The 14,769-nt window shown below is 52.4% G+C and overlaps 1 protein-coding gene across 10 annotated transcripts in view; it reads right to left on the reverse strand.

Moving 5' to 3' along the window:
* ITSN1 (intersectin 1) overlaps nucleotides 1–14,769 on the reverse strand; it is a 1,522,922-nt gene that overhangs the window by 513,015 nt on the left and 995,138 nt on the right. For all 10 annotated transcript variants that reach the window (XM_078656938.1, XM_078656936.1, XM_078656937.1 and 7 more), the window contains one exon: nucleotides 326–371. In XM_078656938.1, coding sequence (XP_078513064.1) covers nucleotides 326–371 — 46 coding nt within the window. The remainder of the gene's footprint in view (nucleotides 1–325; nucleotides 372–14,769) is intronic.

Genomic DNA, 14,769 nt, shown 5'->3' on the forward strand with positions numbered 1-14,769 from the left:
GTAACATTTTGCCTTGAAAATAGCATTAGTGATCAAGTCATTCCAAAGGAACAAGACCACCACATAACCTCTTAAACATCGCATCCTTTTTAGCACCAGATTTCAGATAGACAAACGGGTTAACTGAAAACGTGACTATAGGAGAAGGGCACTTAATTTGCATTTAACTTGTAATTAGCAACCTGGATGAAATTCCCCAGTACCAACCTCAACACTATGGCAGAAATAACAATAAGGAATAAGATACTGATAACGACACATACCTTGTTAAGAGGAGCACATGTAATGGGTAATAAGACACAAATAGCATTATTAATGAACTTACCAGGCTTCTTTCCTAAACTTCCGGTTTTCCCTGCTGTTCCAGCAGCCTGGAATTAACAGAACGAATGAATTAGGAAAGTCGGATACACATGTTGAAGAATGAAAAAGCATCGACGGGTATTAAACACATTCCAAAGAAATATCTTTCCTCTGTTCTTTCATGTTGTATAAAACAAAAGGTAACTGCAAACCCACTTCTGAGGCGTTGTATGAGGCACTTTAGTTAAATCACAAAGACACCGTATTGCGTATGGGCATGCTGCTACGTCATAGGAAGCGAGAACAGTTGTACTTACGTGGTAAATGGCTGTTACTACCAGAGTGGACATGGTAAGATGCATAACGGGTGGTTGGTGGAAGCAACAAAGACATCCATTTGAGAATATCAATTTTCTGTGTAGAGAGGTCCACGAAAAGTCAAGTCTCAGAGCCATACAGTTTGCATGGGCAAAGAAAGCCCTAAATGACTACTGAAGTAGGATAAGTGAGTCAAGCTGGTGGAAGTCTATACTGTACAGCCAATGCACCATAATAGACTGGAAACTGCAATAGTTCTTGGAGGAGTGGGTTGGTTTTCTCTGATCCCTGCTTCATTACTCGTGCATGCTGAGCAGACTTTCCCAAGTGCCATCATAAATTCCTTCACAAAACTCACCTTGAACTAACATGCATTTAATGACTCTGGAGGCAGACAACCATATGGGGCAAAGAAACTCAAAGAGTGATTCTCAAACCCTTCAAGTACTTGTCCTCCTTTGACTAAGACCATAGAAAGTGTTGAGGATACGAAATGTTCTTCTTTTAAAGAGAGACGCATTGCGTTTGACAAAAAAAGACTTGAGGAGGAATAGGGGGCTACCGAGAGCCTTCCACAAGTGCTCCATAGAGAACATGAACAGAGAAGGGGATCAGCTAAATGTAAAGGGACCCTACTTATATTATCTACATCAGTACGCAACAAAGAAAAACTCAAATATGCAGTTGTTCAGGCCAAACAAACTAGATAGGTGTATTCTGCCAAAAAATCCATTCTTTCCAGCTAGTAGGTACATTTCCAAGACCGACACTAGTACCCAGTAAATTGAACTGTGGCACTCACCATGCAGCCAAGATAGGATACGAATCGTCGACAAACAAAGACTCACCAGACCACCCAATGTCAGGATTTGACCAGCCCCTCACAGCAAAAAAATGTAACAGCAGACACTTTGAACAACGTGCTTGGACCACAGAGCTTGCCAAAAAAGACTATCCAGTTTATAAAAGTATGGTTAATCATTAACCAATCGGCCAGACAACAGAACTACGTCTACCTTATTATCCTCTCACACACTGGAGCATTACCACATCCTTGGGATTCTTGGACACAAACCTCAACTCCCTGAAGTGTGTCTTAAATCGAGTCGCATGCATGAATATCAGGCAGTATATATACATTCTCAACACTGCCACCAAGCATTGCCACTTTCACCATGCAGTAAGTATTAAATATAAATGTTCCCGCAAATATGTATGAAATTCATATATTGCTGCAACATCCATAAATAAATTCCCAACAAGAAAATAAGTAATGCAGCTGAAAACATTTGTTTCAGGGTGTGAATATAATGCTTTTTTTGAGCCAGTGGTTACTGGTGCAGTCCACCAGCACTCATTTTGGAGCCGGTGAGGCCACTACACTTATTTTTCCTCATCAGACATTCCCCGACAGCAAGAGAGGGGATAGGGTAAACCGGACAGAAGAAGGAAGAGATGATGGATAAAACATCACAAGGGAGGACGCAAGAGTGTGATAAAGTCACAGGAGTGTGTGGATTAAAGAGGCAGGAGAGTTATTCTGCACTTTAAAAGCCTCGGTATTCGGCATGGTACTGTCTTTTGCACAGTGCTTTGGGCACCGGCACTCATTAGGTTACAAATTAGGGTGACAGCGCAATTCTTAGGAAACTAGAGATTTACAACGCACACAAAGAAAAAAAAACAAGCTCCGCATTCTTTTTCAAGCCCTCAACATTTGTAGTATGCCCACCTCGCTTTCGTCTGAGGTTGGTGCATATTCCAGTCATCATTCCGAAAGAACTCAAGGCATGACTCCCTCCCTTTATCACCCATCCCAACCACTTAACCCTGTATGTTCAAATGTCTCTTTGTTCAGCTTACATCGATTCTGCTCCACCCACCCTGCCCAGAAGTTACAGAAATACCCATTCCATTCATGCTTGTTGAACATATCTTCTATCGAATGCAATTCCAGACATTTGTTAAGTCTGCAGCTGTTTTGGAGTCTAGTTTCTCGCTATAAATTGAAACAAAATTCTAAAAACTCTATAAAAAGGACAAGTTAAAAACCTTTGGTAACGCCTCATCTGGTAGAGACATGATCTAGCTGCAGATTCCTTACCTTTGAACTTCCAGGCGTCAGGCTGGATCCAGAAGATTTTTCATAGCAATACCAACCCAGGAAGAGAGAACTGTGGAACGGTTCAGGCCAGAAAATCCTATAAAACAGAGCGACCAAAGAGGCCCTCAATGGGATCCTGGGTGCCCAAATAATAGTTTCTGGCGAACGTGTGCAGAGATGCCCATGTGGCAGCTTGGCATATATCTGAGATGGGAACACCACCGTGGGGAGCCACGGTGGCTGCTTTTGCCCTGGTAGAATGGGCCCTAAGCCCTTCAGGAGGCTCCTTCTTCGCTAAGGCGTAACAAATGTTTATGCAGAGGATAATCCATCTGGATATAGTCCTCTTTTGGACAGCACGGCCTCTTTGCACCCACATAAAGAGTGGTCATCCACCCAGAACTCTTTTGTTTGATCAAGGTAGAACAACAATGCTCTTTTCGGGACCAGACGGTGAAGACATTCCTCTTCCTTGGAAGGGTGCAGGCGCATAGAAGGTGGGCAGGGTAACCGACTGACCCAGATGGAAGGATGTTACCACCTTAGGAAGAAAAGATGCCCTAGTCCCGAGTACTGCCTTATCCGGAAAGGTTGTCGGGTAAGGAGTCTTTGATGCAAGTGCCTGTAGCTCACTGACTCTCCTGGTAGAGGTTATTGCCACCAAAAAAGCTGTCTTGATGGTGAGCAACCGCAAAAGGAAGTTATGCAGCAGCTCAAACAGTGCACACATCAAGAAGGTGAGCAACAAATTAAGGTCCCACTGTGGCATGATAAAAGGTGAAGGGGGAAACAAATGGGTTAACCCCTTCAAAGATCTCTGCACAATTGGAGATTTGAACAAAGATGGCTGATAAGGCAGCCGAAGAAAAGAAGAAAGGGCCGAAAGGTAGCCCTTCAAGGTGCCCAGAGCAGAGCCCTGCCAGGCCCAAAAAAGTTTGAAGAGGAGGACTTCCGATAAGGGAGCAGATAGAGGGTCAACAGACCGATGAACAAGTTACTTACCTTCGGTAACGATATATCTGTAAGAAACAGTAGTTAGTATTAGATTCCTTACCTTAGAATATCCCCAGGCGTCAGTCTGGATCCGGAAACTTTTGCGTAGCAGTACCCCTGCGCGTCGGTAGGCGTCGTCTGCAGGCGTCCCCTGCGGCTCCGCGTCCGTCGTCGGCGTCGTGCGCCGTGATGACGTCGCTGGAGTATATAGACGCCGCCTCCGTGCGCTGACGTCAGTTCTTTGTACATAGCTTTTCCGCGCCAGAACACGCAGAGCCATGTGAGAACCAACACTGGTGCCATTTGAAACTAGGGCCCTGAAAGGGATGTCCTTAACCCTAGGTATCAGTTCGCAGAACGGGGAGGATAGGCGGGGCGGTAAGGAATCTAATACTAACTACTGTTTCTTACAGATATATCGTTACCGAAGGTAAGTAACTTGTTCATCTGAAAGAAACAGGTTAGTATTAGATTCCTTACCTTAGAATAGATACCCCAGCAATACCAACCCCGGTGGTGGGTCTGCGAACCAATACAATCCTACACCAGAAAGTCCTGGAGAACCGAACGGCCAAAGAAGCCATCCCTCCGGACTTGACTGTCCAGGCAGTAGTGCCTCGCAAAGGTGTGCAGCGAGGCCCACGTAGCCGCCTGGCAAATGTCCTGCAAAGGGACTCCCCGGCCCAGGGCAGTAGTAGCCGCCGTGGCCCGAGTGGAATGAGCCCTCAGCCCAACAGGAGGCTCCTTCCGAGCCAAAGAGTAGCACGCTTTGATGCACAGAACGACCCACCGAGAGATGGTCCGTTTATGTACCGCCCGTCCCTTCTACGCACCCACGTAGCCAACAAACAGTTGGTCATCCACCCGGAACTGGCATGTGCGATCCATATAAAATGAAAGCGCACGTTTTGGGTCCAGACGATGGAGCCGCTCTTCATCCTTTGAAGGATGCGGAGGCGGGAAGAAGGAGGGTAAGGTGATGGACTGCCCGATGTGAAAAGCAGATACTACTTTGGGCAGGAAAGAAGGTCTAGTTCTCAGAACCACCTTGTCTGGATGAATGGACATGAAAGGAGGTTTGACAGAAAGAGCCTGGAGCTCACTCACTCTCCTGGCAGAGGTGATGGCAACCAGGAAGGCCGTCTTTAAAGTCAGGAGACGGAGAGGACAGGAATGAAGTGGCTCAAAGGGAGCGCACATCAAGAAGGTCAGAACCAGGTTCAAGTCCCACTGAGGCATCACGAACGGAACAGGTGGATACATGTGCGTGATGCCCATCAAGAATCTCGTTACAATAGGGGACTTGAACAAAGAAGGTTGATCAGGCAGCCTTAGAAAGGCCGAAAGGGCAGAAAGGTAGCCCTTGATAGTGCCCAGAGCAGAGCCCTGCTGGGCAAGAGAGAGAAGAAAGAGGAGAACCTCGGAAAGAGGGGCAGAGAGAGGGTCCACAGCCTTTGCTGTGCACCATGCCACAAATCTGTTCCACCGGCAGGCGTATACCGACTTTGTGGAGGGACGCCTGGCTGCCAGAATCACATCACAAACCTCAGGAGGCAAGTCAAATGGCCTCAACTGTCGCCGCTCAATCTCCACGCATGGAGGTGGAGACTGGACAGGTTCAGGTGGAGGACCGTCCCCTGCTGCTGCGACAGAAGGTCCTCCCGAAGGGGCAGGCGGATCGAGGGACCGACTGACATGCTGAGTAGCTCGGGATACCAGTACCTTCGAGCCCAGTCCGGAGCCACAAGGATAACTTGGGCCCGGTCGCGCCTGATCTTCAGCACTCTGGGCAGAAGTGGTATAGGCGAAAAGGCGTACAACAGATCGCAGCTCCACTCGCGCCGAAAGGCGTCGCCGAGCGAGTGCCGTCTTGGAAACTCCAACGCGCAGAACTGATGACATTGCGCGTTCTCTTCTGTGGCGAATAGATCTAACCAAGGCTCTCCCCATTGCAGAAAGAGGCCTTTCGCCACGTCCGAGTTCAGACGCCATTCGTGATCCACCGAGCACCGACGGCTGAGTTCGTCCGCCCTGGCGTTCAGAGAACCTGCCAGGTGTTGAACCGTCAGAGTCACGCCCTGATGTTCCAGCCATTGCCAGAGACGCAGAGCCTCCTGGCAAAGGGTCCACGACCCCACTCCGCCCTGCTTGTTGCAGTACCACATGGCGGTGGTGTTGTCCGTGAACACCTGCACTACACTCCCGTTGACAAAGGGGAGGAATGCCTTCAGTGCTAGGCGAATCGCCCGCAGCTCCAACATGTTGATGTGGAGCCGGGATTCCGCCGGAGACCAGATACCTCTGATCTCCGCCTCTCCTAAGTGGCCTCCCCAGCCCTGGAGGGACGCGTCCGTCACAACCACGTGCTCCGGTTGGGGAAGGGAGAGGCATCTGCCTCTGACCCAATCGCGGTCCGTAAGCCACCACTGCAACTGGCTCGCAGTGCCCTCCGAGATCAGGACATGGTCGGATAGGTTGCCTTGATGCTGGGCCCACTGAAACTTCAGGTCCCACTGCAGAGCCCGCATCCGCCACCGGGCGTGATGCACCAGAAGGATGCAGGAAGCCATCAGCCCCAGCAGCCGCAGCGTCAACCTGACCGAAACCCGGGATAACGGCTGAAAGATGGGAATCAAAGCCTGTATATCCCGGATCCGCCGTTCCGGAGGATAAACCCGAAACTGCGCCGAGTCGAGAACCGCTCCGATGAAAAGGAGCTTTTGAGAGGGACACAGGTGTGATTTCGGCACATTGATGGAAAACCCCAGCTCGTGCAGGAGGTCTGCCGTCATCTGAAGGTGGTGGACGACTGTCTGGGGCGAGCCCGCCTTCAACAACCAGTCGTCGAGGTAGGGGGAAGACTGAAACCCCTAACCGGCGCAGATGAGCTGCGACCACCGCCATCACTTTTGTGAACACCCGTGGGGCGCTGGTAAGGCCGAATGGGAGCACGATAAACTGAAAGTGCTCGTGGCCTACCGTGAACCGCAGGTAACGCCGGTGGGCCGGCAGGACGGGGATGTGAAAATACGCATCCTGCAAGTCCAACGCCACCATCCAGTCTTGTGGGTCTAGAGCAGCCAAGACCTGAGCCAAAGTCAACATTTTGAACTTCTCCTTCCGGAGGAAGCCGTTGACGTTCCGTAGATCCAAGATAGGACGGAGGCCCCCCTTGTCCTTCTTGGGTACCAGAAAGTAGTGGGAATAGCAACCACGCCCTACTTCTGGCCCAGGAACGCGCTCGATGGCCCCCTTGGCCAAGAGGGCCGTAACTTCCTCCTGCAGAAGTGTCAAGTGGTCCCCCGACACACGGTGGTTCTGCGGTGGCATGGCTGGAGGAGAGGTCTCGAAGGGGAGGGAGTAGCCCCTTCGGACGAGCTGCAGCACCCACCTGTCCGATGTGATAGAGCGCCAGCGGGAGTGGTGATGGCGAACCCTGCCACCCACTGGCGTCACATGGGCCTGAAAGCACGGACTAGGAGGATTTGGAGGCTGATGCTGCGGGGGGAGGTGTGGTCTGACCTCGCCGTTGACCCCGACCGCCTCCACGGCGGAATCCACGGCCGCCACCGCGTTGAGAAGTGTTCTGCGGTGCGTGGCTGGCAGCACGTGTGGGACCGCCCCTTCCGTGGCCACGAAAGGAGCGAAACGAACCAGTTTGCTGGCGCTGGGTCGAGAGACCCAAGGACTTGGCCGTGACCCTGGAGTCCTTGAAGCGCTCCAGCGCGTGGTCCGCCTTGTCGCCAAACAGGCGACTGCCATCGAACGGCATGTCCATCAAAGTATTTTGGACATCTGCCGAAAAGTTGGCGGATCTCAGCCAGGCGTGGCGACGAATCGCCACCGTCGTGGACATCGCTCTGCCCAGCGAGTCGGTCGTATCAAGACCACACCTGATGGAGTATCTTGCTGCATCTCGGCCTTCAATCATAGCCTTGCCGAACTTTGCCCGTACCTCCTGCGGGCATTCTGGCAGCAACTCCGCGACCGTATCCCACAGAGAGTGGGTGTAGCGCCCCAAGAGGCATGCGGTGTTGCAAGACCGCAGTCCCAGACTCAGGGACGAGAAGACCTTCTTTCCATATTGGTCGTACCTCTTGGATTCCCGGTCGGGCGGGGCCGACGGGAATGCGGTCTGAGAGGTCGAGGCCTGGATCACCAGACTCTCAGGGGTGGGATGGGTGGACAGGAACTTGGGGTCGTCCGGACACGGACGGTGGCGTCTGGCCACGTTACTATCAACAGGCGAACCTGAAGCGGGCCTGGACTACGTGCCCAAAAGAACGTCTGTCAAGGCTTCGTTGAATGGCAGCAGAGGCTCCTGTGGGCATGACTGCGGTTTGAAGACCTCAGTGAGGATGTTAGGCCTCACGACCGCGACGGGGAGCTCAAGGTGTAAGGCCTTGGCAGCCCTCATCAACACCACTGAATAAGCAGCCCCAGCCTCCGAAGCCACAGTAGGAGGCGAGACAAAACCAGGGTTAGGAGAGTCGTCCAGACCACTGGCGTCACCCAAATCACCTGTCCAGTCCACATTGTACTGACACTCACGTGACAGAGGGTCCTCAGACCCCTCCCAAACCTCTCCGTATTCTACATCTTCCCCATATTCGGAGTCAACAATGTAGACCGGCTCCTCGGGGTCCACAGGCCCCATCGGCGTCGGACTCGGCGTCGGGCGACGCCGGTCCGACTCCGCGTCCGGAGTCGGAGAGGTCATGGGGACGGCGCCGCCCGGAGCCGGCCCCGGAGCACCGGCGCCGCGCGGGGGCGGCGTCGGGGGCAACCCCGATGGAATCGGCGCCGGAGAGGCCGGTAGACCAGCCGGCGTCGACCCTGAGGGTCCCTGCGGCGCCGGGGTCGGAGCCGTCGGCGGAGCCGGAGCACCCGACGGCATCGAGGCAGGAACACCCGAACCGCTAGGACCCCCGGACGGGAGCACAGGGCCCGAAGGCGCCGTAGGCCCCGTCGGAGGAGACAGTGCCCTCATGGCCATAAGGAACTCCTCTATCTCCTCACGCGACGCGCCTTGCCCAGGGACCGCAGGGTATGGAGCAGGCCGCGCCGGCGACTCACGCGGAGCCGCGGGGGTGGGGCCACCCGAACCCCCGGCTGCATCGCGCGCGCGTCGGGGGGAGTCGGGGGTACGATGACGACGCCCCGACTTCTTGTGTCTCCTACCTGAGGAACCAGAGGAATGGTGACGACTTCCGGAGCGCTCGTGATGGCTCCGCGACCGCTCCCTCGACCGCTCCCTCGACCTCCGGCCGGACCGGGACCGCTCTCGACGTGGGTCCGACACCCGCAGTTCGAGTAGCTTGCGGGACCGCTCCCGCCTAGCTTTACTCGTCAGGGCCCGGCAATCGACACAGTCGTCCACGGCGTGGTCGGGGCCCAGACACCGGAGGCAGAGTCGGTGATGATCCGTGACCGACATGGTGCGGTCACAACCGTCACAGTTCTTAAAACCGGGCATCCTACCGGCACCGTAACAATTATTAAAGATTCAAAAACTTTGGTCAAAAGACCGGAGTACTGCACTTCTCGGATCTGCGCTAACTGGCGCGGAAAAAAGAAGAACTGACGTCAGCGCGCGGAGGCGGCGTCTATATACTCCAGCGACGTCATCACGGCGCACGACGCCGACGACGGACGCGGAGCCGCAGGGGACGCCTGCAGACGACGCCTACCGACGCGCAGGGGTACTGCTACGCAAAAGTTTCCGGATCCAGACTGACGCCTGGGGATATTCTAAGGTAAGGAATCTAATACTAACCTGTTTCTTTCAGATCTGTACATTATTTACAAAATTTGTTCCATCGGCAGACGCATACTGATTTGGTAGAGGGACGCCTGGCTGGCAAGATAACCTCACCGGCTTCAGGAGGAAGGTCAAAAGCTGTCAACTGTTGCCACTTAATCTCCATGCAAGGAGGCGGAGAGTGGACTGGTTCGGCTGGAGGACCCCCCCCCGCTGCTGCGACAGAAGATCCTCCTGAAGGGGCAGCATGCCCAGAGGATTGATGTTCATGTCCAGAAGCTCGGGATACCACACTCTCCATGCCCAGTTTAGCGCCACAAGAATGACTTGTGCCCGGTCACTCCTAATCTTCTTGAGCAATCTGGGCAGAAGTGGTATGGACGGAAAGGCGTATAGGAGGCCTGAGCTGCACTTGCAATGAAAAGCAGATCTAACCAAGGCTCTTCCCACCGCTGAAAGACCTTGTGCCACCTCCGGATGGAGACGCCATTCCTGATCCACAAGGCACCTTCGGCTGAGCTTGTCAGCCCTGGCGTTCAGAGAACTTGCCAGAGAAATGCCTGACGTTCCAGTCAAGTCCAAAGACACAGGACCTCTTGACAAAGGGTCCACAACACCACCCCTTCCTGTTTGTTGCAGTACCACAAGGCGGTAGTGTTGTCTGTTAACACTTGAACTAGCCTTCCCTTTATAGATGGCAAAAAGGCTTTCAGTGCCAGTCGGATCGCCCGAAGATCCAGCAGGTTGATAGGGAGCTGGGCTTCCGTCAGAGAGCAGAGTCCTCTGAACTCCACCTTCCCCAGATGGCCACCCCAGCCCAGAAGAGACGTGTCCATCAGTACTGTGAGATCTGGGTGGGGAAGGGAGAGGGGTCTGCCGTTGAACCACTCGCCGTCTGCCAGCCACCTCTGCAGACCTTTTGCAGTTCCCTCTGACATCTGGACCAGGTCGGCGAGATTTCCTCGATGCTGTGCCCATTGGAACTTCAAGTCCCACTGCAGAGCCCGCATGTGCCACCTTGTATGGGTTACTAGCAGGATACAGGAAGCCATGAGGCCCAACAGCCTCAGAGTCAGTCTCACCGAGAACCAGGATAGAGGCTGAAACATCAGTATCATAGCCTGACTATCCTGGACTCGCAGTTTGGGAGGATAGGCCCACAAGTGCACTGTGACTAGAACCGCCCCAATGAAAAGAAGCGGCACAGGGAGTCACGTGTGACTTCGGCAAGTTTATAGTGAACCCTCTGCAAATGCAGGAGGTTCGCCATCGTCTGGAGGTGGGCGAACCGGCTTCAACAACCAGTCATCGAGAAAGGGGAAGACTAGGACCCCAGATCTCCGCAGAAGAACTGCGACAACCGCCATCACTTTTGTGAACACCCAAGGGGCACTGGTGGGGCCGAAGGGAAGCACCGTGAACTGAAAGTGCTCGTGCCCACTATGAACCACAGGTAGCGACGATGGGTAGGCAGGATGGGGACATGAAAGTAGCTGTCCTTCAAGTCCAGCACTACCATCCAGTCTCCTGGGTCCAGGGCAGACAGGACAGGAGCACGAGTGAGTATTTTGAATTTTTCCTTTTTGAGGAAGAAATTGAGAGTACTGAGATCTAGGATAGGACGAAGGCCTCCGTCCATCTTGGTGACCAGGAAGTAACGGGAGTAACAACCACTTCCTACTTCAGGCCCGGGAAAACTCTCTACAACTCCCTTGGCCAAGAGAACATTGACTTCCTCGTGGAGCAGGGCAAGGTGATCCTCCATCAGCCAATCGTATCTTGGAGACATAGAGAGAGGGGTAGTCTCGAAGGGGACGGAGTAGCCCCTCCAGACTATTTGCAGCACTGACTTGTGATGGTTTGCTAGTGGTGGAAGTGATGGCTTATTCTACCATCAACTGGCTGAGAATCAGACTAGGAAGGTTTTCCGGAGGAGGGGATGGTGGCTTGGCTCAACTTTTGACTCCCGGACCCACGGGTCAGGGTGAGCCACATCCATGGCCCCGCAGAGGTTGCTGAACTTGCAGGGCCCTCTGGCCAGAATAGGGATGGCCCAGCAGGAAACCCCTTCGATAGCCAGGAAAGGAGTGAAAGCTGGATGCAGCCCGGGGGGCAGTAAAGAGGCCCATGGACCGGGCGTCCTTGAACCGATCAAGGGCAGTTTCCACCTGGTCTTCGAAGAGACGGCAGCCATCAAAGGGCATGTCCATGAGGTTGGCTTGGACATCCCCTGAAAATCCAGAAGTTCTCAATCAGGCGTGGCCACAAACTGTCGCTGACATGGACATCGCTCTACCTAGTGTGCCCAAGCCACATCGGATTGCGAACTTCGCTGCCTCTCTACCATTGGTTAGGGCTTGGGAGAGTAGTGCCCAGACCTCCTCCAAGACTCTGGGAAGCACCTGCGCAACCGTATCCCTTAGAGAATGGGAGTAATGGCCCAAGAGGCATGCAATGTTAACCAAATTCAGCGCTAGGCTGGTGGAAGAGAACATTTTCCTCTCTTAAGATCTCCAGCCTCTTGGATTCCCTGTCCGGACGCGGTTGGGAACGTGCCCTGGGACGTGGAAGCTTGGACTACCAAACTTTGGGGGGTAGGGTGGGTGGTGAGGAAAAGTGGGACCCCCGGTGCGGGCCATTGCAGTGGGCAATCGTCCTATTCACAGGAGCCCCTGTGCTGGGTTTAGACCAAGTCCCCAGAAGGACGTCTGTCAAGGCCTCATTGCAGGGCAGTAGGGGTTCCAAGCTAGAAACCCCAGACTGCAGGACCTCTGTCACAACATTTGTCTTGAACGCCATTGTAGGAAGCTGTAGTTCAGCGACCTCCGCAGCCCTACGCACCACCATGGCAAACGTTGCTCCCTCCTCCGTAATTCCTCATACCAGTCCAGGTCTTGCTGAGGCGGAATTTCTAAGGGATCCGGTTTCCCTCCCAATCCTCTTCCTCCATTCCTACCCCTTCAGAATAGGGCAGAAAAAAGGCATGGAGCCATACGGCTCAGTCTGCACCAGTCTCAGCGTCGGTGGACGACCAACCAGCTCCGTTTCATAAGGAGCGAGGATCAGGGAGAAGCCGCCAGTGCCACCGAGAACCTCAGGTGCCGGACGCAACGCTGGGGAAGGTCGCTGTAGCGGTGCAACCAGCATCGGTCCGGACCAGGGAACGGGTCCGTTCAGAGGCCGTGGATCTGGGGTCGGTGCCGCCGGCACAGGAACCATGGGGGGCCCTCCATTCTCGTGGCCTGCGGGTCCCGAAGGTGGTCTGGCAGGGTCAGGCTGCCCTAATATGACGCATATGGCATCATAAAATTCCTTGATTTGGGTGGGTGTCGCTCCCGGCCCCGGCTAGGGAGGGAAATGCAGAGCCAACCCAGGCACCCGCTCCGTGGAGCGGGGTCTTGAGCACAGAGGTTCCTCCGCCACGGTGCGAGACGGGCAGGGCGAAGTCGAAGCAAGCTTCCACTTCTTGTGCTTTTTGTGGTGCCTCTTACCCGACTTCGACGACGAGGCCTTCGAATCGCCGGAGCGGTGCTCGGACCTTCCTCTCAGCCGAGACCGGCGAGGCAACCTCTGTGGTGCCGGACTTCAGGCCGCAAGAAGCTTTAGTGGCCGATCCCTCAAAGTCTTCGGCGCCACGCCCGACAGCCGGAACATGACTTGGAGTCATGGTCGCGTTCCAGACACCACAGATAAACCAAATGGGGGTCCGTAACCGTCAAAAAGTGACAGGGTGTAGCTCTCCAACGGATCTGCGCTTGCTGGCGTGGAAAGAAAAGAACTGATGTCAGTGTGCCAGAGTCGCAGTTATATTGTCGACACAGGCGTCACTACTACGATGAACAAGACACTACAGGAGTCGACGGACGCCACCTACTAGCGCGCAGGGGTATTAGTACGAAAAATCTTCCGGATCCAGTCTGACGCCTGGACGTTCAAAGGTATAGAAAACAGTTATTGGATCAGCTATGTGAATTGGAAAGAGGAGGAGGAGAGAACGAGGTTATGGAGGAGGCATTGCTTACATTAGTAGTACAGAACCAACTCAGAATGCACAACATTACCTGCGGGATCAACTTCCAGAAAGTTTTATAACTTATTCTTTCGTGTCTTTAATTACAGTCACGAGAAATACAAAGCCAGAATGAAATACAGTAGAGCTCATTTGCTGGGCCTTTGCTTACTGTCTAAGTAGTGATCAGGTAATCACCTCTTAATATTATTATGAATAAAGCTGTTCATTCCATGCAGCTGAATCACATTGCCAATATGAAGCACTGATACAGTGACCGCAATCATTTAAATTAATGACCATTTAGGGCACTTTGGAAATACTGAATGCAAGACTAACATAAGTAAATAATAGAAACTATAAAAGTAGCGGCTGCCGTGTCAGATTAATATTCCGCTGAGTGTTCCTCATACTGGAATGAGTGATAAATCATTAAAACTATCTCAAAGGTAAAATCAGAAAAGTGCTTGTTTATTCACCCATACAATGAATTAGTTATTTAACTTAATCAACACATGTTTTACTGAATATCTAGCAGATTAATTATATGAATTGTATTCACAGGACACTGGGTAACCCAATAAGTGAACATAACTCAAATATAAAATATGGAGACTTTCATCAACTTTAAGTTCTGATAAAATATTCAATTGATACAAAGAAATGATTTACCATTCTGTCTTATTGCAGCTAAGAGGAGGTAGCAAGGTGGACCCGATTAAAAAATTGAACAACGATGGATACTTTTTTTTCCACAATGTATTTTATTGGCATTTAATACAGTACAAACCGGGAGCATCTGGCGCATTATCTCAGGTCAACAAGCATTTAACAAGGATATTTATGTCATGCGTGTGCCCACCAACCCGACTGTAGCATATTAAATACCCAATTTAAACGTAAACTTAATATATAAACGATACGCATATGTGCGCCCCGCAGTCTCTCATGATCCCACCCTATGTCCTCATTAAGTATTTATAATAGTCTGCTCCGTATCTGTCGATATGTGTTCATGTGGTAGTAACATGTTGTCCGAGTGTTGATGGGGATTGTTTAATGATTCCAGTGGCAAGCCTCTATAATCTGCCCATCTTTGCCAAATGTTTATGCTTCTGGGAGCACAGGCATGCTTAAAAGAACAAGTTAACTATCTTCGGTAACAATATATCTAAGAAACATAGGTTAGTTATAGATTCCTTGCCTTAGAATTACCCCCCCAGGCGTCAGACTGAATCCGGAAAGTTATTCGTCAGCAGTAGCCCTGCATGTCGAAAGGTG

The sequence above is a fragment of the Lissotriton helveticus genome, chromosome 8, assembly GCF_964261635.1.
Source record: "Lissotriton helveticus chromosome 8, aLisHel1.1, whole genome shotgun sequence".
NCBI lineage: Eukaryota > Metazoa > Chordata > Amphibia > Caudata > Salamandridae > Lissotriton > Lissotriton helveticus.